Consider the following 27722-nt stretch of genomic DNA (forward strand, 5'->3'; position numbering starts at 1 on the left):
AACATCAAAGCCTATAAAGGCAATTACACCTGTTTCAGGAGCAACAAACCAGGACCGATAAACAGGGGACATTTTTCAGAAGGTTGGTGTAAGGAAACCTTTATCCTGGATAGTAATGGGAATTATACAGGCAGCCAGCTGAATGCACAAAAATTCAGTAGGGCGGATTTAGTATGGTTGTGGAGATATGAGAATCCGGCGAAGGTTGCATGGGAATTGGTCTGGGGAGTGTGCGCTGGTCTTTTTGGTTATGCCTTTCAGAATCCAAAAGCAGCACGGAATGGAGGATGCCGCGGACGTCCTGACCAATCACCACAACCATCGAAGAGACACCCGAGAGGTCAAACCTGGCGGATCCTTCGACAAGACCGTGTGGATTGATGGTGTAGGGGTCCCAAGGGGGGTCCCAGATGAATTTAAGCCTTACAGAATAGAATGGCATTAGACATGTTGTCAACAGAGAAAGGTGGAGTTTGCCAGATTGTGGGTTCATCGTGTTGCACCTTCATCCCTAATAATACTGCACCTGATGGTAGTGTGACACAAGCTTTGGAAGGATTAAGGGCTTTGTCACGAGAATGGAAGGAAGTTATTACGAGTTTGGTGATGTCAGTATGTGTAGGATTGGTAATTTTAGTGATATGTTGTTGTTGTGGTATCCCGTGCATCAGGGTATTAATAGAAAAATTTGTGATAGAAGTAGTGTGTAGAGGAAGCCGAGGGGGGCAGGATCCACCAGTTATCCAGATGATGTTGGCTGATTTGTCTAGATATCATGTAGATGATGATGAGGAGGATACCCTTGAAGGTGGGCCGGAAGACCCACTTCGAGCAGTATAAGTGCTACTAACTCTGCTTAATTAAAGGTAAAACCGTCCAGACAAGACGAGGAGAGAGGACCAGCACTACTGATCACACACCGTGATGAAGGAAGGAGACTTGGAAGGACTGGCAGAGGCAGACAATGAGGGGACTGGAAGACCCACTCCAAGGGACAGAAGTGCCACTAACTGGACCAGCCAACAGGGAACAAATCACAGCGGAAACGGCCAGTGAAACCAACCATGCGGAAGAAGAGTCCAGAGGAGCCACCGGAACAACAAGAAGAAGAGAAAGGATTTGGTTAGACTAGGAGGGGAAAACATAAACATATAGTTCGCCGACACGCAGATCATCCTTGAAAACACTAGTTAAGTACAACACACATAGTTTAGCTACAAAACGCAAGGGGTTAGCTCAGGATTGTGTACGATGTATATAGGTTTGGTACTCTGCTATTTTTAGAAAAGATATTCTCTGTGTTTCATCGTTTAAATGTTTGTGCCGCTGCAGAAACAGGTAAGACCGACAGGGTAGAATCCATGGGACAGTAGGAGCCATGCAGAGAAACAGGAGCTATGGGCCCCTTCTGAATATCTGCAGTTCCGTCCGGTGGAGGACAACCTGAACGGACTTCCTGTGGAAGCTACGCACCCATTGTTTTTATTTTTTCTTCTGTTTTTGATTTCCTATTTTTTAAATTACGTTACTTTGGAGGGGCGGAGCCCGGGGCTTTTTAGCACATTTCATTGGCTCCAACAGCAGCGGCGTAGGAGGAGCCTAGACTAGTTTAAAAAAGGACGGCGGGCTCAAAGGAGCGCTCTTGCTTTTGTGGTTGTGTGTCTAGACTGCAGGAGAAAAGAGCGCTGATCAGCTTAGCTCTGGCATATATTCACAGATCATTTTTACACTTAATAAAGTGTTTTAAAGAGTACTTTCTGGACTTCCCGATTGCTTTCTTCAGGACCTTTTGAACTAAAAGATTCATCCTTAACAGAGTATGTGTGTGTGTGTGTACATGTGTGTGTGTGTGTGTGTGTTAATTCAGGTTGACTGTGGCGTATTCAGTCTCTCCAAGTTCGATCCATGCATTTGTTGTTGTTGTTCTGGTCGTGTTGTTGTGGACGACAGTAGAGTACAAAACATCATCCTGCAGGAATAATCATACACACACCAATTAATAACACACACACACACACACAGTACACACACAGTGGGAATGATACACACCTGCTCTTTTTCTTTAACACGTTTAGTGTTTGGATTTATAGCTGCGTACAGCACATTAGATCTGTTCTGTAGCAAGAGAGACACAGTGTCACTGATGTGCAGCACAGAACACTACAGCGCCCTCTTCTGGAGAAACTTCTGCTAAACATTTTTACATGTTTATACAACCCCAAATCAGAAAAAGTTGGGACAGCATGGAAAATGCAAATAAAATAAAAACACAGAGTTTCTTACATTGACTTTTATTTGATGTCAGACAGGATGAATCTGAGATATTTCATCTTTTATCTGCTCAACTTCATTTCATTTATTAATAAACATCCATTCCTTCATTTCAGACCTGTAACACCTTCCAGAAAAAGTTGGGACAGTAAAGCATTTACCACTTTGTAATGCTGCCGTTCCTTTTCACCACTTAAAAGAGGTTTTGGCACAGAGGAGAGCGAGTGATTTAGTGTTTCAGCTTTTATTTTGTCTTGTTCTTCCTGCAAACACGTCTTAAGACGTGCAGCAGTACGGGGGGTCGTCGTCGTTTCAAAATCCTCCACACGTTCTTTATTGGGGTCCAGTGCTCTCTTACAGCTCTTAAGCTACCTTTATGCCCTTTAAATTGCCCCTCGGGGACAAATAAAATAATCTGAATCTGAATCTGTACCCTCTTCTTCTATTTTCAGCATTTAGCAGATGCTTTTATCCAAAGCGACTTACAGTACTGTGACAGTATATTGTCTGAACAATTGAGGGTTAAGTGTCTTGCTCAAGGGCCCCACAGTGGCAACCTGGCAGTGGTGAGACTTGAACCGGCAACCTTATGATTACTGGACCTTCTGAGTACCTTAACCACTAGGCTACAATGTCCAAGGCAGCCATGCCTTTGTGAAGACCTGGAATGCTGATTCATCTGACCACAATACATGTTTCCACTGTGTGATGGTCCATCCTAGATTCCTCAGAGCCCAGAGAAGTCGATGCCACTTCGGGACATGGTTAACATAAGGCTTCTTTTTTGCACAGTAAAGTGTTCAGTATGATTAGTGCAGTAACTCTGTATTGTAGAGCTGATAAAGGTTTGATAAACTAATCCCTCACCCATGTGGTTATATCAGCTAGTGTTGAGTGGAGGTTCTTGATGCGTCTGAGGGATGGAAGATCACGAGCGTTCAGATTAAGCTGCACCCTCCACCTTTACACACTGAAATTCCTCCTGATTCCCTGAATGGTTTAATGATATTCTGCACTGTAGAGGGAGAACATGCAAATCCCTTCAGATCTTTCTTTGAGGTTGAATGTTTTTAAACATTTCAATCATTTTCTCACACATTTGTGGACAAACTGGATCCTCTGATCATCTTTACTCATCAGAGACTCTCAGCCTTTCCTGGATGCTGCTTTTGTATCAAACCATGATTACAATCACCTGTTCACATCACCTGTTTAGCATCACATCATTATTTAGTGTTTTCACCTCATTACTAGCCCTAAATTACCCCCGTCCCAACTTTTTTTGGAATGTGTTATAGGTCTGAAATGCAGGAATGGATGTTTATTAATAAATGAAATGAAGTTGAGCAGATAAAAGATGAAATATCTCAGGTTCATCCTGTCTGACATCTAATAAAAGTCAAAGTCACAGTAAGAAACGTGTATGAAAAGATCCAAAATAAATTCCATATAATTTTATACAGTTCCAAATATTTCCTTAGTCCCTTAAAGTTTAATGCAGGGGTGTCAAACTCACGGCCCGCGGGCCAGATCCGGCCCGCCACGTCATTTTTTGTGGCCCGCGAGAGCTTAAACGACTGTACGATTGTTGTGATGGTTCGAGTCGTTACAGAGACGCGCTTATAATTTAATGGGACTCCTGCGCCTTTAAATAAATGTTACTTACTTACTTACTGCGCCTTTAAACGGCAACCGGTGGCATCATAGTCATGGCAACTAACTTTGACCTTCACTCAGAAGCCATGTGACTTTTACGGCAAAAGAACGCGGGGTAGCGTAGTCAGTAACGTAAACAATAATAAATAAATACAAATAATTATCTTGCAATATAATACCAAAGCATTGTCTGTAAGTAGTGGCATTTATATTCTGTATAATGTTTAGTGAGTATATCACAGCGTTTTAGTTAAAATTTACTGTAATTAAATACAATTGTTACCGTTACTACAGCAATTAGTATCTTTACACAAAATGATAACTCGTTAGCGCTATTTTACGTTTGGTTAAAGCTCATATTGTACCAGATGTAACACTTGACTACAGCTGTGTGCTTTTACTGTATTAAGTTCTTTATTGTTTTTATTTTTACTTCATTCTGGTGCACACAGTGTATCACACAGCTGGGAAGCAAATAAAACCGACTGTATTCTGAAGAGAGCTGTCTGTCTGTCTGTCTGTCTGTCTGTCTAGCTGAGAAAGGGGGATAAACTATTAGTGAGGGCAGAATGATGTCTTAAAATACACTGTAAAATCCTACATAAATGCTGATTTTGTGACCTGCAAAGTGACCGCATCCCACCAGTAGATGATGTTAAGAAATATTTACACATGATCCCAAAATGTACAAGAAGATAAGTAAGAAAATTAAGCAGAAGGAGGAAATGTAATGAAAGTGAAAACAAGTTTGTACTTCAGGAAGAAAAACGGTGCGTAATGACTCTTGTGTTATGAGGCCGTGTCTGTGGTAAAGGAGGACAGTATAAATGCAGAATTCAGCCTCCAAGAAAAACAACAGACTGCAATCACAGCAGAATACGTTACAATCGGCCCTTTGAGGGCCACAATAATGCCGATGTGGCCCTCGGTGAAAATGAGTTTGACACCCCTGGTTTAATGTAATTCCATATAATTTCATATAGTTCTACACACTACACACTTCCATGTAGTTCTTCATAGTTCTGTAAAATCCTAATAAAATGAACACAAGTACATTTCTATTCTAGAGTGAAGGTGGGTGTTCACCTGTGCCTCCTGCTGCCCCCTTTGTCCTGGTTGTTCCTCTCGGCTTCCTGTCCGTCCGTCTCTTCGTCCTACAGGATGAAACCAGACAAACATCAGGACTCATCAAGAGCTTCATCACTACATGGTGTCACCCACAGGAAGACGTGTTCCCATAAGGTGAGTGTGTGGTACCTCTGTATCTCCAGTAGATGACCACACCAAGTCCCATCAAGAGCAGCAGACCCCCCACAGCAGCACCGATGATTAAAGAAGTTGGCATCTCTGTGTCTGAGACAAGGACTGTAAAGGATCAGCTCCAGAACTAAACTTCTCTACCAACCCCACAGCCTAGTCTCCAGATCTAACACCCATTTAAATCTATTCAATTAAATCTTATTATGAATAAATAAATAAATAAAATCCACTGAGGTTGGAGTTTCTGACCGCATGTTTCTATGTGTGGGGCAAATGCTTCCACCTAGTGGACGGAAATAAAACTGCTATGCTATTTATGCATGAGCTGCCCTGATATTTATCCCCAACCATACATTATCTTCAACTAATTATTATTTACTCATCATTTTTATTATTCATTTATTATTATTATCATTATTATTATTTTTATTATTATCATTATTATTATTATCCATTTACCAGAACATTTAATCAGTATTACTAGGTAATAGGTAAACAGGAGTTGTTTTACCTGTTACGTTCAGCTGAATATTTCTAGAAATATTGCCGATTTTACACCTGTACTCCCCTCCATCTTCCTCAGTCAGGTTAGATATGCGCAGAGAGAAGTTTCCTGAATCACCAGGATGAAGCAGCTGAACTCTTCCTGTGTAGCGCTTGGTTCTGTCCTCTGGGTAGATTTTTGTATGATGACAGTTATGATTTCTTAAAAGCCATGTGATGTTTTTTGCTCTTTGCTGTGGTTCAGTGTAGGAACAGGGCAGAACGATGGACTGTCCCACAAATCCCATCACTTTTTTCTGACGCTTCAGTTTACTGCAAACTGGAGGAAATGAAAGAGATCAGTATATAACAGAGATCAGTGTATAACAGAGATCAGTGTATAACAGAGATCAGTATATAACACAGATCAGTATATAACAGAGATCAGTATATAACAGAGATCAGTGTATAACTGAGATCAGTATATAACAGAGATCAGTGTATAACAGAGATCAGTATATAACAGAAATCAGTATATAACAGAGATCAGTATATAACAGACATCAGTATATAACAGAGATCAGTATATAACAGAAATCAGTATATAACTGAGATCAGTGTATAACAGAGATCAGTATATAACAGAGATCAGTATATAACAGAGATCAGTGTATAACTGAGATCAGTGTATAACGAGATCTGTATATAACAGAGATCTGTATATAACAGATCAGTGTATAACAGAGATCAGTGTATAAATGAGATCAGTATATAACAGAGATCAGTGTATAACTGAGATCAGTATATAACGAGATCTGTATATAACAGAGATCTGTATATAACAGATCAGTGTATAACAGAGATCAGTGTATAACAGACATCAGTATATAACTGAGATCAGTATATACCAGAGATCAGTATATAACAGAGATCAGTATATAACTGAGATCAGTATATAACAGAGATCAGTATATAACAGAGATCAGTATATAACAGAAATCAGTATATAACTGAGATCAGTATATAACAGAGATCAGTGTATAACAGAGATCAGTATATAACAGAGATCAGTGTATTACTGAGATCAGTATATAACGAGATCTGTATATAACAGAGATCTGTATATAACAGATCAGTGTATAAATGAGATCAGTATATAACAGAGATCAGTGTATAACAGAGATCAGTATATAACAAGATCTGGTTATAACAGAGATCTGTATATAACAGATCAGTGTATAACAGAGATCAGTGTATGAATGAGATCAGTATATTACAGAGATCAGTGTATAACAGAGATCAGTATATAACGAGATCAGTATATAACAGAGATCAGTGTATAACAGAGATCTGTATATAACAGATCAGTGTATAACAGAGATCAGTGTATAACAGAGATCAGTGTATAACTGAGATCAGCATATAACAGAGATCAGTATATAACAGAGATCAGTATATAACAGAAATCAGTATATAACTGAGATCAGTATATAACAGAGATCAGTGTATAACAGAGATCAGTATATAACAGAGATCAGTGTATAACTGAGATCAGTATATAACGAGATCTGTATATAACAGATCAGTGTATAACAGAGATCAGTGTATAAATGAGATCAGTATATAACAGAGATCAGTGTATAACAGAGATCAGTATATAACAAGATCTGTATTTAACAGAGATCTGTATATAACAGATCAGTGTATAACAGAGATCAGTGTATAAATGAGATCAGTATATTACAGAGATCAGTGTATAACAGAGATCAGTATATAACAAGATCAGTATATAACAGTGTAATATATGTGGGCCAGTGATAGCTCAGTGGTTAAGGTACTGGACTAGTAAACAGAAGGTTCCCGGTTCAAGCCCCAATTACCACCAAGTTGCCACTGTTGGGTCTCTGAGCAAGGCCCTTAATCCTCAATTGCTCATTGTGTAAGTCGCTTTGGATAAAAGCGTCTGCTAAATGCTGAAAATGTAATTGTAAATGTAAATGTATAACAGAGATCAGTGTATAACAGAGATCAGTGTATAACAGGTATCAGTATATAACAGAGATCAGTATATAACAAAGATCAGTGTATAACAGAGATCAGTATAAAACAGAGATCAGTGTATAACAGAGATCTGTATATAACAGAGATCAGTATAAAACAGAGATCAGTGTATAACAGAGATCAGTGTATAACAGAGATCAGTGTATAACTGAGATCTGTATATAACAGAGATCAATGTATAACAGAGATCAGTATATAACAGAGATCAGTGTATAACTGAGATCTGTATTTAACAGAGATCAATGTATAACAGAGATCAGTATATAACAGAGATCAGTGTATAACAGAGATCAGTGTATAACAGGGATCAGTATATAACAGAGATCAGTATATAACAGAGATCAGTGTATAACAGAGATCAGTATATAACAGAGATATGTATATAAGAGAGATCAGTATTAAACAGAGATCAGTAAAAAACAGAGATCAGTGTATAACAGAGATCTGTATATAACAGAGATCAGTGTATAACTGAGATCAGTATATAACGAGATCTGTATATAACAGAGATCTGTATATAACAGATCAGTGTATAACAGAGATCAGTGTATAAATGAGATCAGTATATAACAGAGATCAATGTATAATAGAGATCAGTGTATAACAGAGATCAGTATATAACAGAGATCAGTATAAGACAGAGATCAGTATATGACAGAGATCTATATATAACAGAGATCAGTATAAAACAGAAATCAGTGTATAACAGAGATCTGTATATAACAGAGATCAGTATAAAAACAGAGATCAGTGTATAACAGAGATCAGTGTATAACTGAGATCAGTATAAAACAGAGATCAGTGTATAACAGAGATCAGTGTATAACAGAGATCTGTATATAACAGAGATCAGTATAAAACAGAGATCAGTGTATAACAGAGATCAGAATATAACAGAGATCAGTATATAATAATAATAATAAAAATTTTTTATTTTATAAGCGCCTTTCATGAAACCCAAGGACACTTTACAATTCAAATCAAACAAAGGATAAAATTTAAAGTTCATATAGTAACAGACAGTAACAGTCAGACAAGAGGTACACCACAAAAGTACACCAGATAAAACAAGATAAAATAAAAGTAAAATAAAATAGTATAAAAGTAAATAGATAAGAACAAAATAGCTTATTGGCTTGAAGTTTGAAACGCAATTTCAAACAGGTATGTTTTTAAGTATCTCTTAAAAGTGGTTACTGATGTGCACGTACGGAGATACAGAGGGGTTGAGTTCCATAACTTAGGACCAACAACACTGAATGCTCTTTCACCATACGTGCGTAGTTTGACAGTTGGAACTGAAAGCAAGTGAGCATCAGCCGACCGGAGGGAGCGATTGGGACAGTATCTGGACAGCAGAACTGATAGATATTCAGGTGCCAAACCATGCAAGCATTTAAAAACCAATAGCAGAATCTTGTACTGAATGCGATAATGAACCGGAAGCCAGTGCAATTCTTTTAACTTTGGGGTTATGTGTTCGAATGATCTGGTGCGTGTGAGAACTCTTGCTGCTGCATTCTGAACATACTGGAGCTTTTTTAGACTCTTGATAGGGAGCCCAATAAGAACCGAGTTGCAGTAGTCAAGTCTAGAAGTAATAAAAGCGTGTATTAGAGTTTCAGCAACAGTGGTAGGAAGAGATGAACGCAGTCTGGCTATATTTTTCAGATGAAAGAAAGCAGTTTTTGTTATGTTATTGATGTGGGCCTCCAACGAGAGTGTGCAGTCTATAATGACACCGAGGTCGCGAACCTGGGCTACAGAGGACTGGATAAAGCCTGGAACAGATATTGAGGGCTGACTGATTTTTTTGAAAGTGGAAGGGGATGCAATGAGGATAGCTTCTGATTTATTATTATTTAATTTGAGAAAGTTATTAGCCATCCATTTCCTGATATCTTCCAAGCAGCTGACCAGGGAGTTAGGAGGCAATGTTTCCAAAGGCTTTGTGCAGATGTAAATTTGTGTGTCGTCCGCATAGCAGTGGAACCGAAGTCCGCATTGCCGGATAATATCACCAAGTGGAAGCAAATAAATTATAAACAGGAGTGGGCCCAGAACTGAGCCCTGGGGGACACCATAAGAAACAAATGAAGTGCTAGATCTAAAATTACCCAAGGATACAAACTGTTGCCTATCAGAAAGATATGATTTGAACCAATCAAGAGCTGTGCCAGTCACCCCGATCAAATTTTCTAGCCTGTGCAGTAGTGTTTTGTGGCAAACCGTATCAAATGCCGCAGTCAGGTCAAGTAGGACTAATATAGTCACCTGACCAGAATCAGCTGCTAGCAACAGATCATTAATTACCCTCACCAAGGCAGTTTCTGTACTATGGTTGGCTCGAAAACCAGACTGAAACTGCTCAAACAGATTGTAAACAGTTAGGTGTTCTTTAAGTTGGAAAGAAACTGTACGTTCGAGCAGTTTACTAATGAAGGGGAGATTAGATATGGGGCGGTAATTGTTAAGGTCATCAGGGGCAAGACCTGGCTTCTTCAAGATTGGTGTAATGGATGACAATTTTAAACCTGAAGGAACAGAACCTGTGGTGAGAGAACTATTAATAATATTGACGATTAAATGACAGAGTGATGTCTGACATGCTTTAACTAGGGGGGTGGGCAATGGGTCAAGAACACATGTAGTTGATCTGGCATCCTTAATAAGCTTAGTTACAAATGTGTCATCAACAAGATAGAAGGAGGATAGAAAGTTTGTAACTGTTAGGTAAGACCCTAGAGGTTCTGACGCATTTCCAGACTTGAATTCTGAGTTAATGTTTATTATCTTATCGTTAAAAAACACTAAGAAGTCATTACAGAGAGTAAGTGAAGGGGTCAAAGGAAAGCTATTTGCAGGCTGGAGAAGTTTGTTTATTATGGAAAATAAAGCTCTTGGATTACTTTGACAGTTGGTGATGCTTAAAGAATGAAAGTCTGATGTATGTTATACACTGATCTGTGTTATATACTGATCTCTGTTATATACTGATCTCTGTAATATACTGATATAACAGAGATCAGTGTATAACAGAGATCAGTATATAACAGAGATCAGTGTATAACAGAGATCAGTATATAAGAGAGATCAGTGTATAACAGAGATCAGAATATAACAGAGATCAGTGTATATAACAGAGATCAGTGTATATAACAGAGATCAGTATATAAGAGAGATCAGTGTATAACAGAGATCAGTATATAAGAGAGATCAGTGTATAACAGAGATCAGTATATAACAAATATCACTGAGATTCTAAAAAGTAAATGGAACCAGATCAAGAACCAGAGTTCCTTCAGTAGAAAAGCGCTAATAGAACACAATTATTAGTACAGCTCGTTTCTCTCTGGTTCCACCACAGCTGATCAGAGGGAGTCACCGGGGTTCGTGCCCTTTTAGTCTGAATTAAAGTCGTGACCTTCAGATGTTTGTCAGTATCCAGATGCTCTCAGGAATACTAAAATCCTTTAACACAAGACGAGAGTGCGCTGATCATTATTTATTATTTCTTAAGTTACTTTATCGAACTGTACGATGTTTACATTTAATTATCCAACCTGGTGTGTTTAAAATAAATCAATAAATTCTACTGGGGTCCGAGTTTCTGACCGTGTGTCTCTACTTAATAACCAGAACATGATGTTAGAAATGTTAGAAATGATGACCGGAGGTCAGGATCAAACTCAGGTGCTTATGACCAATGTAGATGTGCAACACTCACTCTACACGTTTGTTCAGCGCCAGTGGTGCAGCTTTTAAAGTAGGGCTGCAACGATTAGTAGACATAATCGATAACGTTGACTATAAAAATTTGTCGACGTGGAACTTCATTGTCGACGCATCGTTATTATTGCAACAAAGGTGGCGCAGCATTGCTTCCATGGCGCAGCAGGGAGTTTATGAAGACAGAGAGGCAAAGATAGAGAGACCGAAACTTTCTAAAGTATTTCAGGAGCATTTCAGCCAAAATAACCCAAAGAAACGAGCTGAACGCAGACGCTACAGAGCAGAGTTGTGGTTTCACGCCAGCACTACGGTGAAACGCCAGCACCCTGCAGCCGTGATGACCAGCGTTACTCATTTCATGGCATGGACACAGGTAAGTTTTTACACCGCTTTGTGCTTTAACCAACATAGTACTTGTCAAAAAACTTCCTAAGAGATCGCTATTTTTCAGGTTTGTTAGCTAGCTAACGCATTAAGTGCAATAGTTAATCAGTCAGTTAATGTGAGTAACGTTATATAACTTAAGGTTATAGCCTAACGTTACCCTGTCTCGTCTTCCATATTTTTTGCTCTCATTAATGAGAGCATTCATTCTAAATAATAAGCCTCCTCCACTTAATGATAGCTAGTTAGCTCAGCAGATAATTCAGTTAAGATATTTAACCTGTTATGGTTTAGTTGGCATAGCCAGTACACTATTTGTGATAAACTATGATACACAGCCTTCAGTTTGTGATCATTAATACAGCTTTCTCATTTGTGCTTTCTATTAATAGCACTAAGCAATGGAGTGTGGATGAGAAGAGGTTCATGCACCCCTCAAACGGCCGAGGTCTTCACAGACAGCATTCACATGTTTCTCAACCACATGTTATAAATGTTTTTGACTTCCAGAGTGATAACTTCTGAAACATAACAGTTTCTAATGCTGTCCAAAGCTTTCTTATTTCATTGGATTTTTTATTGTGATTGTGTATTAATGTTTCAAATATATTTAATTAAACTATCAAGCTTAAGTTTCATATTCATGTTTCATGGGTCAGTATTTTCATTTGATCTCAGAACTTAAAAATAACATAACAGAGTTTTGCTATGTTGAGGCAGAGATGGAGGGAATGACGTAAATAATCGTTGACTAGTCGACTAATCGAAAAAATAATCATCAGATTAGTCGAATACTAAAATAATCGTTAGTTGCAGCCCTAGTGTAAAGGTACCTTATCATTGACTGAAAAGGCATTTTTAATTTTTACATTTCTAAGTGTGTGTGAGGCATGTTAAAATAATGTGAGAATGTTTGTACTACTAAAAATTTAAGAGAATAAAAAAAATGTTATATAACAAGAACATGGAATCAATATCACAAGGTACTTTACTACAGTAATCAGAATTGATGAGTTGTTTTACCTGTTACGTTGAGCTGAAAATATTTAGAAATATTGCCGATTTTACACCTGTACACCCCTCCATCCTCCTCAGTCAGGTTAGATATGAGCAGAGAGAAGTTTCTTGAATCACCAGGATGAACCCGCTGAACTCTTCCTGTGTAGCGCTCGGTTTTGTTATTTGCGTAAATTTGTGTACAATTCTTGTTTACAAAAAACCATGTGAGCTCTTCTGTTGTTGGCTGTGATTCAGTGTAGGAACAGGGCAGAACGACGGACTGTCCCACAAATCCCGTCACTTTTCTCTGATGCTTCAGTTCACTGCAGCCTGGAAAAAATAAAGACATCAGTATATAACAGAGATCAGTATATAACAGAGATCAGTGTATAAAAGAGATCAGTGTATAACAGAGATCAGTGTATAACAGAGATCAGTATGTAACAGAGATCAGTGTATAACAGAGATCAGTGTATAACAGAGATCAGTGTATAACAGAGATCAGTATGTAACAGAGATCAGTATATAACAGAGATCAGTGTATAACAGAGATCAGTATATAACAGAGATCAGTGTATAACAGAGATCAGTGTATAACAGAGATCAGTATGTAACAGAGATCAGTGTATAACAGAGATCAGTATATAACAGAGATCAGTGTATAACAGAGATCAGTGTATAACAGAGATCAGTATATAACAGAGATCAGTGTGTAACAGAGATCAGTGTATAACAGAGATCAGTATATAACAGAGATCAGTGTATAACAGAGATCAGTGTATAACAGAGATCAGTATATAACAGAGATCAGTGTATAACAGAGATCAGTGTATAACAGAGATCAGTGTATAACAGAGATCAGTATATAACAGAGATCAGTGTATAACAGAGATCAGTATATACCACAGATCAGTATATAACAGAGATCAATATAAAACAGAGATCAGTATATAACAGAGATATATAACAGAGATCAGTGTATAACAAAGATCAGTATATAACAGAGAGCAGTGTATAACAGAGATCAGTGTATAACAGAGATCAGTGTATAACAGAGATCCGTATATTACAGAGATCAGTATATAACAGAGATCAGTATATAACAGAGATCAGTGTATAACAGAGATTACAGAGATCAGTATATAACAGAGATCAGTATATAACAGAGATCAATATAAAACAGAGATCAGTATATAACAGAGATATTTAACAGAGATCAGTGTATAACAGAGATCAGTATATAACAGATCAGTATATAACAGAGATCAGAATATAACAGAGATCAGTGTATAACAGAGGTCAGAATATAACAGAGATCAGTATATAACAGATCAGTATATAACAGAGATCAGAATATAACAGAGATCAGTATATAACAGAGATCAGAATATAACAGAGATCAGTATATAACAGAGATCAGTGTACAACAGAGATCAGAATATAACAGAGATCAGTATAAAACAGAGATCAGTATATAACAGAGATCAGTATATAACAGAGGTCAGTGTATAACAGAGGTCAGTGTATAACAGAGATCAGAATATAACAGAGATCAGTATATAACAGAGATCAGTGTATATAACAGAGATCAGTGTATATAACAGAGATCAGTGTATAACAGAGATCAGTGTGTAACAGAGATCAGTGTATAACAGAGATCAGTATATAACAGAGATCAGTGTATAACAGAGATCAGTGTATATAACAGAGATCAGTGTATATAACAGAGATCAGTATATAACAGAGATCAGTGTATAACAGAGATCAGTGTATAACAGAGATCAGTGTGTAACAGAGATCAGTGTATAACAGAGATCAGTATGTAACAGAGATCAGTGTATAACAGAGATCAGTATAACAGAGATCAGTGTATAACAGAGATCAGTGTATAACAGAGATCAGTATGTAACAGAGATCAGTGTATAACAGAGATCAGTGTGTAACAGAGATCAGTATAACAGAGATCAGTGTATAACAGAGATCAGTGTATAACAGAGATCAGTGTATAACAGAGATCAGTATATAACAGAGATCAGTGTATAACAGAGATCAGTATGTAACAGAGATCAGTGTATAACAGAGATCAGGGTGTAACAGAGATCAGTGTATAACAGAGATCAGTATAACAGAGATCAGTGTATAACAGAGATCAGTGTATAACAGAGATCAGTGTATAACAGTATAAAACACTCCAGAGCAGCTTCATGTGTATCAGAGGCGTCTTGTCTAGTAATGGTTTCATGCAACCAGCTGCTCTGGAGTGTTTTTGTACTTTGATTTGGACCGTGTTACAGACAGGAATGGATGTTTGTTACCAACTGAAATAAAGTTGAGCAGAACATCAAGTAAAATATTGGATTCATCCTGTCTGCGATTAAATTAAAGTAAAAGGAAATGGAAGAAACTGTATTATTTTATGTATGATGTTTGGGTGTAGGACAGTGTGTGTGTGTGTGTGTGTGTGTGAGAGAGTGTGTGTGCGTGTGCGTGTGTGTGTGTGTGAGGGCAGTTGTAGCCTAGTGGTTAAGGTACTGGACTAGTAATCAGAAGGTTGCCGGTTCAAGCCACATCACTGCCAGGTTGCAGCTGTTGGGCCCTTGAGCAAGGCCCTTAACCCTCAGTTGCTTAGATTGTATACTGTCACAACTGTAAGTCGCTTTGGATGAAAGCGTCCGCTAAATGCCGAAAAATGTGTGTGGTGCTTGTTTAGTGAAAGTTTATTTATTCTTACAGAACTGTCACCTTTAACCAAAACCAGTTTGTCTGACTAACAGCTTCCTGCTTCTTTTTTAGGCACTTCCTCTTTTTATCTCTGTGTACATTTTTATCTACATTTACATCTTTGGAATTTAGCGGACGCTTTTATCCAAAGTGATGTTACACATTTCAAGCAATTTAAGGTTAATGGCCTTGCTCAAGGGCCCAACAGTGGCAACCTGGCAGATGTGGGGCTTAAACCAGCGACTTTCCGAGTACTAGTCCTGAACCTTAACTGCTGATTTACTTCCTCTCTTTTATATCCATCCAACCAACTACCAACCCCCCACCAACCACCTCAACCAGCTGCTACTGAAACACAGAGGAAGCTTTAATGTGTCTCAGTTAGCATGTAAATGTTAAAAACCCTGATCATGGTATTAATCTTATAACATGTGTAAGGTGAACCAATCAGAACACCTGGATCTTTTTACATGAGAACAGAAGTAATGAACTCACCTTCAGTAAGATGAAGCGCTGACAGGAAGAGAAGAACAAACATCTGCATCTCTCCTGAAGATCAAATCCAAATAATTAATCCAGAGATCTAATAAACACACCAGCGCTGAACTACTGCAGTCAGTCTGAAGGTCCTGAACCTAAAGACCAAAGTACTGAACCTACACTGAAGTACTGTACCTACACTGGAGTCCTGAACCTACACTGGAGTACTGAACCTACACTGGAGTCCTGAACCTACACTGGAGTCCTTAATACTGAACCTACACTGAAGTACTGAACCTACACTGGAGTACTGAACCTACACTGGAGTCCTGAACCTACACTGAAGTACTGAACCTACACTGGAGTCCTTAATACTGAACCTACACTGGAGTCCTGAATCTACACTGGAGTGATACGTATAGCTGATTGCATAATTACATACATGCACACCATCTATCACAGAGAGATCACAGGAAGTAAATATATAGCACATCCTGATGCGGTTCCTGATAACCAGCCGCATGAGTACTTACTTACTGTAGTTGTGTAAGAGGAACATTTCTCATTAGCTGTTCAACACTCCGGGTCTCAGCTGTTGTATATCATCATAATGCCCTGTGCTTTTCAATAGTAAACTGGTCTGGACTGCAGGCAGACCAGTGTAGCACTTGCACTCTTTTACTACAACCCTGAATCAAAAAAAACAATAATTGGGACAGCATGGAAAATGCAATTAAAAATAACAGAGTTTCTTACTTTGACTTTTATTTGGAATGCAAAAATCATGAAGACGTGTCCATCAATTACAGAAACTCACCTGCTGATTAATATTTCTTCAGATAACTTCTGTATCACACCGGCAGAGGAAACATTCACGGTGTTGAGGAACATGCAGCACGTCTTTAACCCTTTAATGGTCTCAACAAGAGAATAATGTTTAAAAGATGATTTATCTGCAATTCTTGCTTTCTTGGGACTTTAACAACAACAAACTATCAATATTTCTTTTACTAGTGAACACAGTATTTTTGACGAGTCTTTACCAAACTGTTGAGATGCATTATACACACCGATCAGCCATAACATTAAAACCACCTCCTAGTTTCTACACTCACTGTCCATTTTATCAGCTTCACTTACCATATAGAAGAACTTTGTAGCAGAGATGGGGACTCGAGTCCGAGACACAGCGACTTCAGACTCGACTCGCATAAAATGACTCATGTACAACCAAAGTCAGCAACATTAGTTATGTGTGACAATTATATATATATATATATATATATATATATATATATATATATATATATACAGTACAGGCCAAAAGTTTGGACACACCAGCCAAAAGTTTGGACACACCTTCTCTTCAATGTTTTTTCTTGATTATTTTTATTTTCTACATTGTAGATTAATACTGAAGACATCCAAACTATGAAGAATTATGTAGTGAACCAAAAAGTGTTAAACAAACCAGAATATGTTTTATATTTTACCAACTCTACCTCTGCACAACCCAGCTGATGGTCTCAAACACATTAAAAAAGCACCAAATGCCAAAAATTCACTCTAGACAAGGCACAAACATTCATTGAAAACCATTCCAGGTGGAAACCTAATAAAGCTGGTTGAGAAAATTTCAAAGAGTGTGCAAATCTGTCATTAAAGCAAAAGATGGCTACTTTGAAGAATCTAAAATATAAAACATATTCTGGTTTGTTTAACACTTTTTTGTTTACTACATAATTCCATATGTGTTCCTTCATAGTTTGGATGTCTTTAGTATTAATCTACAATGTAGAAAATTAAAAAAAAAATAAGAAAAACCACAGGAATGAGAAGGTGTGTCCAAACTTTTGGCCTGTACTGTATATATATACAGTGTATCACAAAAGTGAGTACACCCCTCACATTTCTGCAGATATTTAAGTATATCTTTTCATGGAACAACACTGACAAAATGACACTTTGACACAATGAAAAGTAGTCTGTGTGCAGCTTATATAACAGTGTAAATTTATTCTTCCCTCAAAATAACTCAATATACAGCCATTAATGTCTAAACCACCGGCAACAAAAGTGAGTACACCCCTAAGAGACTACACCCCTAAATGTCCAAATTGAGCACTGCTTGTCATTTTCCCTCCAAAATGTCATGTGATTTGTTAGTGTTACTAGGTCTCAGGTGTGCATAGGGAGCAGTTGTGTTCAATTTAGTAGTACAGCTCTCACACTCTCTCATACTGGTCACTGAAAGCTCCAACATGGCACCTCATGGCAAAGAACTCTCTGAGGATCTTAAAAGACGAATTGTTGCGCTACATGAAGATGGCCAAGGCTACAAGAAGATTGCCAACACCCTGAAACTGAGCTGCAGCACAGTGGCCAAGATCATCCAGCGTTTTAAAAGAGCAGGGTCCACTCAGAACAGACCTCGCGTTGGTCGTCCAAAGAAGCTGAGTGCACGTGCTCAGCGTCACATCCCACTGCTGTCTTTGAAAGCTAGGCGCAGGAGTGCTGTCAGCATTGCTGCAGAGATTGAAAAGGTGGGGGGTCAGCCTGTCAGTGCTCAGACCATACGCCGCACACTACATCAAATTGGTCTGCATGGCTGTCACCCCAGAAGGAAGCCTCTTCTGAAGTCTCTACACAAGAAAGCCCGCAAACAGTTTGCTGAAGACATGTCAACAAAGGACATGGATTACTGGAACCATGTCCTATGGTCTGATGAGACCAAGATTAATTTGTTTGGTTCAGATGGTCTCAAGCATGTGTGGCGGCAATCAGGTGAGGAGTACAAAGATAAGTGTGTCATGCCTACAGTCAAGCATGGTGGTGGGAATGCCATGGTCTGGGGCTGCATGAGTGCAGCAGGTGTTGGGGAGTTACATTTCATTGAGGGACACATGAACTCCAATATGTACTGTGAAATACTGAAGCAGAACATGATCCCCTCCCTCCGGAAACTGGGTCGCAGGGCAGTGTTCCAGGATGATAATGACCCCAAACACACCTCTAAGACGACCACTGCTTTATTGAAGAGGCTGAGGGTAAAGGTGATGGACTGGCCAAGCATGTCTCCAGACCTAAACCCAATAGAACATCTTTGGGGCATCCTCAAGCGGAAGGTGGAGAAGCGCAAAGTCTCGAATATCCGCCAGCTCCGTGAAGTCATCATGGAGGAGTGAAAAAGCATTCCAGTGGCAACCTGTGAAGCTCTGGTAAACTCCATGCCCAGGAGAGTTAAGGCAGTTCTGGGAAATAATGGTGGCCACACAAAATATTGACACTTCAGGAACTTTCACTAAGGGGTGTACTCACTTTTGTTGCCAGTGGTTTAGACATTAATGGCTGTATATTGAGTTATTTTGAGGGAAGAATAAATTTACACTGTTATATAAGCTGCACACAGACTACTTTTCATTGTGTCAAAGTGTCATTTTGTCAGTGTTGTCCCATGAAAAGATATACTTAAATATCTGCAGAAATGTGAGGGGTGTACTCACTTTTGTGATACACTGTATATAGTGAGGTGAGTGGTTTAGTTCATGTTGTGGAGGATCCCCATCCCCCCCCGTAGTTACATCGTTAACTATGTTAAAGCGTTTATATAGTCCGTTCAACAGCAGTGTTTGTAATGTTCACACGACGTGTTCAGCTCATAGACTGAGTCTGAGATCATTTAGTCTGTAACACGTATCCATGCGCACAGACGCCTGAGACAAATCCGGCTTTAACCAAAGACGATATTAATTAAGAACTGTAATTTTGTCTAGTGATGATTTCTCACGCATTTCTTAAACAAAAAATATTATTTAAAATACTTTTATATTTTGCAACATGTAGCAGCAGCAGCTCGAGTCATTTCTAACTGGAGAAAGACGCGTGTTATCACTACAATATAAACACAATGTTACTGTGTTAAAGCAGCACAAATTACCACAGAGACACAAATTTACGTAGCTCAAACAGCTCAATAAAAATAGTCTGATCAACAATTATATATACTGTACAGTATATGATCCAACATCATTCTTATCATGTCATTTTCTGCTCTCTAATAGTAATAATAATAATAATAATAATAATATAATAATAATAATAATAATAATAACGCTCCGGCCGTCTTAACCCACAACACACACAATGTGTAAATGTTCCAGCAGCTTCCGGTGTAGTGATGAAGCGTCGCTCCCTACTCCCTACACAGTCTGAAGTTCACTTCATCTGAACATTCTCGTTACCTTTGGATCAGAATCTCACTTAAAATGGTGGAGTACCCTACGTAGTGCACTTCACAGGAACAACCGGGGTGAATGGAACGCTCCTACAGAATCGGTGCTGATGGTTGAAAGACGCTTTCTGAACCAATCAGAGCTTCTGATTGTAATTGTTAGTAAGAAATGCTGTTATTTGCATTTATTCAGTTTGCGTCACACAGATGACGTGGTAATGAAACGCTCGATCGGCTTTCTAACCACTTCCTGTTTTACTTCACCACCGGGAAAAGTTTGGAGGTTTTTAATTATAAGCACATTTACAAAATAACGGATTCTGTTCCTAATGGGACGCACGCTTATAAATGTAATAGCATCTGGAAGAACAGAAGCTCAGGTAAGCAGCGGTTATGATTGTTTTTGCTATGTTTGGGACTTTGGCCGCTGTGCCGTGATTTATCGAGTGTTTGGATTTATAGCTGCGTACAGCACATCAGATCTGTTCTGTAGAAAGAGAGACACAGTGTCACTGATGTGCAGCACAGAACACTACAGCGCCCTCTTCTGGAGAAACTTCTGCTAAACATTAGTGAGTGAGTGACTGAGTGAGTGAGTAATCAGTGTCACAAGATGCATCACATGTAAAAATATTATGTACGTGTTTATATAGAGAGTGAAGAACCAAAATTAGTTCCATATAATTTTATATACAGTGGGGCCAAAAAGTATTTAGTCAGCCACTGATTGTGCAGGTTCTCCTACTTAGAAAGATGAGAGAGGTCTGTAATTTTCATCATAGCTACACTTCAACTATGAGAGACAAAATGAGAAAAAATAATCCAGGAAATCACATTGTAGGATTTTTAAAGAATTTATTTGTAAATTATGCTGGAAAATAAGTATTTGGTCAATAACAAAAGTTCAACTCAATACTTTGTAACATAACCTTTGTTGGCAATGACAGAGGTGAAACGTTTCCTGTAAGTCTTCACCAGGTTTGCACACACTGTAGCTGGTATTTTGGCCCATTCCTCCATGCAGATCTCCTCTAGAGCAGTGATGTTTTGGGGCTGTCGCTGGGCAACACGGACTCCACAAATTTTCTATGGGGTTGAGGTCTGGAGACTGGCTAGGCCACTCCAGGACCTTGAAATGCTTTTTACGGAGCCACTCCTTTGTTGCCCGAGCGGTGCGTTTGGGATCATTGTCATGCTGGAAGACCCAGCCACGTTCCATCTTCAATGCTCTCACTGATGGAAGGAGGTTTTGGCTTAAAATCTCACGATACATGGCCCCGTTCATTCTTCCCTTAACACGGATCAGTCGTCCTGTCCCCTTTGCAGAAAAACAGCCCCAAAGCATGATGTTTCCACCCCCATGCTTCACAGTAGGTATGGTGTTCTTCAGCATTCTTCTTCCTCCAAACACGACGAGTTGAGTTTTTACCAAAAAGTTCCATTTTGGTTTCAACTGACCACATGATATTCTCCCAATCCTCTTCTGGATCATCCATATGCTCTCTGGCAAACTTCAGACGGGCCTGGACATGTACTGGCTTAAGCAGGGGGACACGCCTGGCACGGCAGGATTTGAGTCCCTCTCGGCGTAGTGTGTTACTGATGGTAGCCTTTGTTACTTTGATCCCAGCTCTCTGCAGGTCATTCCTCAGGTCCCTCCGTGTAGTTCTGGGATTTTTGCTCACCGTTCTCATGATCATTTTGACCCCACGGGATGAGATCTTGACCCCAAGGGAGATTATCAATGGTCTTGTATGTCTTCCATTTTCTTACAATTGCTCCCACAGTTGATTTATTCACACCAACCTGCTTGCCTATTGTAGATTCACTCTTCCCAGCCTGGTGCAGGTCTACAATTTTCTTCCTGGTGTCCTTCGACAGCTCTTTGGTCTTGGCCATGGTTGAGTTTGGAGTCTGACTGTTTGAGGCTGTGGACAGGTGTCTTTTATACAGATAACGAGGTCAAACAGGTGCCATTAATACAGGTAACGAGTGGAGGACAGAAGAGCTTCTTAAAGAAGAAGTTACAGGTCTGTGAGAGCCAGAAATCTTGCTTGTTTGTTATTGACCAAATACTTATTTTCCACCATAATTTACAAATAAATTCTTTTAAAATCCTACAATGTGATTTCCTGGATTTTTTTTTCTCATTTTGTCTCTAATAGTTGAAGTGTAGCTATGATGAAAATTACAGACCTTTCTCATCTTTCTAAGTAGGAGAACCTGCACAATCAGTGGCTGACTAAATACTTTTTGACCCCACTGTAGTTCCAAATATTTCTATAAAGAACCACATAGTCCCATATAGTTCTACATCATTCAATGCTGTTCTATTTAGTTCCATCTGGTTCTACATACTTCCATATAGTTCTGCAGCTTCACTAACTAACCAGGAACTTTTAATCACCAGTGTTTTTAACTTTTACCAGATTGTTAATATTTATGATGGTTTCCTATTAACCTCTTTGGATATTTTGGAACATATCCCCCATCTAGTTTGTTTGTTTATTTCCATTCTAGGTTGGCATGGTGGCTCGGTGGGTGGCACAGTCACCTCACAGCAAGAAAGTCCTGGGTTCCGGAAGCTCCAGTTTCCTCCCACAGTCCAAAGACTACCGTTCCTGTCATGAATGTAACCAAAGTGTTAAACTAGGGTGACCATACGTCCTCTTTTTCTCGGACATGTCCTCTTTTTGAGATCTAAAAAATGCGTTCGGTCGGGATTTTTAAATCACCAAAAATGTCTGCACTCGCTATTCTGTGTGGATGTTTTTTGCACTGGTTTGCATTGGTTTGTTTTTAGGTCTTTTTAGGAGTGCATCTGTTTTGTTAAAATAAGTCTGATTTTACACCGTGATGCTGCTGCATTCTGTGGAAATTGCTCAGCAAGCACTGGAAGACACATCTTACTGCTGGATTCCTACTGATGGGAGCAAGTCATTAAAGTTAAAAACACTCCTAATAAGTCGGCTGATACGATTGTACAATACATCAAAGAAACTAAACAATAAAGGGATTTTTATTCATAGGTGACAACTGTTTTTTAATTTGTTGTTATTATTGTTTAGGGCTTAACACTGAATGTGAAGGAATAAGATGATCTGACCATAAAGGTCCTTGTTAAAGAGCAGCTGTACATTTATTACAGTTCAGTAACACAGCTGGATGGTTATTGACTCATTTGTCAACTGTGTAAACCTCATATAATGGCAACATGATGTCACAGCTGCTTTTATGGTACCCAGTTTTATAAAGAATGTAATATGCAATTTGTTATGAACAATGCATATATGTTTCAGGCAGAGCGGAACTACTGCTCATTAATATTTTATTATTGTTATACTCAATAAGCAGCTCAGGTAAATAAAGATGTTTGAAATAAGTTAAATCTGGTTTTGTGTGTATTGCACATTCAAACATTAATAATATTCCATAACTGATTAAAAATGTGTCATTTTGTGTAAGTGTATATAATGACTTCAATAATTAAGGGAACTGATGACAAAGCATTTACATTTTACACCCTTTATATTTATTTTAGGGCGGCACGGTGGCTAAGTGGGTAACACTGTCGCCTCACAGCAAGAAGGTCCTGGGTTCGAACCCCAGGTGGGGCGGTCCGGGTCCTTGGAGTTTGCATGTTCTCCCCGTGTCTGCGTGAGTTTCCTCTGGGTGCTCCGGTTTCCTCCCACAGTCCAAAGACGTGCAAGTGAGGTGAATTGAAGATACTAAATTTGTCCATGACTGTGGTCGATATAACCTTGTGTAATGAATAACTACCGTTCCTGTCATGAATGTAACCAATGTGTAAAAACATGACGTTATAATCCTAATGAACAAACAAATATGTATTTTAGTCGACTGAATCGACTGTAGATTTAGTCGACTAAAGTCTTATGATAATTAGTCGACTAAAACTAGACTAAAACTAAAACAATTCAGATGACTAAATTACGACTAAAACTAAATCAAAATTTGCTGTCAAAATTAACACTGCACCCTAGTTAAACATGATGTTAAAATCCTAATAAAATGAATAAAAATACATTTCTATTCTAGAGTGAAGGTGGGTGTTCACCTGTGCTTCCTGTTGTCCTGGTTGTTTCTCTCGGCTTCCTGTCTGTCCGTCTCTCCGTCCTACAGAATGAAACCAGACAAACATCAGGACTCATCAAGAGCTTCATCACTACATGGTGTCACCCACAGGAAGACGTGTTCCCATAAGGTGAGTGTGTGGTACCTCTGTATCTCCAGTAGATGACCACACCAAGTCCCATCAAGAGCAGCAGACCCCCCACAGCAGCACCGATGATTAAAGAAGTTGGCATCTCTGTGTCTGAGACAAGGACTGTAAAGGATCAGCTCCAGAACTACACTTCTCTACCAACTCCACAGCCTAGTCTCCAGATCTAACACATCTATTAAATCTATTCAATTAAATCTGGTTATGAATGAATGAATAAATAAACAAATTAATTAATTAATTAATAATTAATTCCACTCCTCCGACCACGTTTCTATGTGTGGCAAATTCTGCCACCTAGTGGACGGAAATAAAAATGCCATGTTATTTATGCATGAGCTGCCCTGATATTTATCAACAATAACCCAACCATACATTATCTTCAACTAATTATTATTCATTTATCATTAATTATTATTATTATTATCTATTATTATTACCACTATTTTTATTATCCATTTACCAGAACATTTCATCAGTATTACTAGGTAATAGGTAAAACTGTTTTACCTGTTACGTTGAGCTGAATATATTTAGAACTATTGCCGATTTTACACCTGTACACCCCTCCATCCTCCTCAGTCAGGTTAGATATGAGCGGAGAGAAGTCTCCTGAATCTGGAGGATGAACCAGCCAAACTCTTCCTGTGTAGCGTTTGGTTCTGTCCTCTGGACCATGTGAGCTTTTCTGTTGTGTGTTGTAGTTTAGTGCAGGAACAGGGCAGGACGACGGACTTTCCCACAAATCCCATCACGTTTTTCTGATGCTCCAGTTCACTGCAACCTGGAGAGAATGAAAGAGATCAGTTTATCTACAATAAAAAATGCATTTGTCTTCCCCACAGAGAGGTGCTCTATTGTTAGGTTTACACTAAACTCTTAAGTAGCTTCACTACACACATATTTATCAGGCTACCTACAGCATCAAAAACCTCCTGAGCAGTGCACTGGTTTTTGCAACTTTATTAATAATGATGTCATTGTCTATAGACATGAGAATTTCCTTCTCTGTGTACATTAACATGAAGGCCTCCAAGACGTCCTGAGACAGTGAGCTTCGTAGCCTATTTTTCACATTTTAATGCAGAGAAGCTCCGCTCGCATGCAACCTGAGTGCTTGGAGTCAACAGAAACTTATATGCCAGCCCAATTACATGGTAGGCATCTGTAAGGAGGTTATACTGTGAGAGGATCAGATAAACACAGATGGCACAGTTTTTGCAAGAAGAGCAGGTCCTACTCTCAAGTTCAAACTCTGGCTCTATATATGACAGCCCACTATCCTCCTCAATAGTCTGTGTCACCTCTCTTCCTGTCCTGACAATATAATCCTCCTCCAGAGGAGACTTTTTCAGTCTCTCCCACTGGGATGCCAGGCTATACAGCTCTCCATGCAATGTACTAGCAGTTGCTCTGTCATCAAACCTCAATAGACACTTGCTAATCTCTTGGAGTGCTGTATTGAGGAGTCCATTTGCCCTTATCTCCGGAAAATTTTTAGGGTCAAGGCAAGCAAAATCTGAGGCAAGCTTTGCATTGGCTGAAAACCTCCTATCTATGCTGCCAACAACAGTGTCCAGAATTACATTATGGACCTTGACCTCAAATGCAGTATCAGGTGAGGCTACTGGATCATCTTCCAGGAGCTCTCCTGGCATTCTTTTCTTTTTTCAAACATGTTGTTGTGGAAGTGCAATCTTGACAATAAGCTCACTGTCTGCCTTTTCCAGTTTCTCATTGGTCCAACTCACAAACACATCAGCTGCTGCTTTTACTCCCTCAAAGTCCCTGACATATTTATTGAGACTATCCTCTGTCCCCTCAACCAAACGCTGAGCTGCCAAAATATCCATCCCATGCGTCTGTAGATACTTGGATAGAGGGGAGGAAAATCTGAGCAGTGAGGATAACCTCATATTTCATAAGGGTTTTTATGTGTCCCTTCGCTTTCACCCTAACCGCTGACTTCATAGTGTCATCCTCTTTGATTGCGACTAGGGTCAACAGGAGGTCAATAAAGAGGGCATCCCTAGGATCACCAAAGCACCCAAACACTTTTGTTAGGGCCTGATCCTTAGCCCACCACCTTGTTGCCCCTTTTGGGGCCAGTTTTCTGTGTCTTCTGTCATCACTCATCTCCTCCCACTTCTGCATGCGTTTCCACGACTCCCTCAGAAACACTGCCACATCGTTTAGTATTGAAAAAAGTGATGCACTTTCAACCACACTGCCTGTTGTGTCTGCCAGGACTAGGTTTAAAATATGGCCATAACACCAGACATGGATCTGTGTAGGAGACTGCTCAGAGAGAAATGCAGAGAACCCCTGATACTGTCCCTGCATATTGGCAGCACCATCAGTGGCCAATATCAATGCTGAGCTCATCTAAGGTCTGTTTCAATGCCTCTGTGAAATACTTTTCACAGTCCACGACAGCAACCAGCCGCTCATGAATGACATCTGTAACATATCTTAAGACGATAGCACACTGGTCTGTTGACGAAACATCTTGAGTAGAATCAATTTGAACTGAAAACATGCCTGCCTCTCTAACCTCATCTGCAATTGTGCTCTTTTTTGAGAACATCCACAACTTTGTTGACTATGTCCTTCGATATAAGAGTCACAAGAGAACCCCTACCTTTTGCCCCACTGTCATGATGTATCTTGCTTTGCTCAATACAACTGCTAATGTGCTGCTGAAGGCACAGATCATACCGGCTCAAAAGAATGAACAACTCTAAAAAGTTGCCATGATTGACTGCAGTGTTTTCTAGAGTATAAGCACTCTCTGCTTTATCCCCTCTGTAACTGAGACCACATGTTCCTATGACTTTAACCACATCTACTATGCGTTCCATTACCTGACGCTTCTTTTTCACCTGCTCATGATGTAAAGACATTTGTTTGCCTGCCAGAAGGCTTTTTACATCTGCCCCTTTAGCCATCAGAAAGTAAGCATCAGCACTATCCCTGTGGATCTTACTTTTCTCATGCTCTCCAATGCGCTGATGAATATGTTTCCATGCTTTCATACCACCTTTATGAATGGATTATCAGGTTCAGCGGGTGCAATTGCCAAACAGACAGAACAATACAGTTTTGTGTTTACAGATTGTGTTTTTTCACTACATGTCAACCATTTGCGGTTGGTGCCTTGCTTGTTGTAAAACACTTTAGCCACTTTAGGGAGTTTCGTGG

General features: G+C 39.2%; 1 protein-coding gene across 1 annotated transcript; it reads right to left on the reverse strand.

Annotated features, from left to right (window-relative positions):
• Positions 1-1705: 1705 nt before the first annotated feature.
• Positions 1706-25258, reverse strand: LOC134310708 (uncharacterized). Its single transcript, XM_062992337.1, has 10 exons — positions 25032-25258; positions 24519-24614; positions 24357-24415; positions 23828-24107; positions 16063-16116; positions 12871-13176; positions 5699-6010; positions 5185-5280; positions 5014-5081; positions 1706-1969 (listed from the first exon to the last, which is right to left on the reverse strand). The coding sequence occupies exons 2-10, from the start codon at positions 24604-24606 to the stop codon at positions 1859-1861; spliced, it is 1374 nt and encodes a 457-aa protein (XP_062848407.1). The 5' UTR covers positions 24607-24614; positions 25032-25258; the 3' UTR covers positions 1706-1858.
• Between the last annotated feature and the right edge of the window lie 2464 nt (positions 25259-27722).

This window comes from Trichomycterus rosablanca, chromosome 3, assembly GCF_030014385.1.
Source record: "Trichomycterus rosablanca isolate fTriRos1 chromosome 3, fTriRos1.hap1, whole genome shotgun sequence".
Taxonomy (NCBI): domain Eukaryota; kingdom Metazoa; phylum Chordata; class Actinopteri; order Siluriformes; family Trichomycteridae; genus Trichomycterus; species Trichomycterus rosablanca.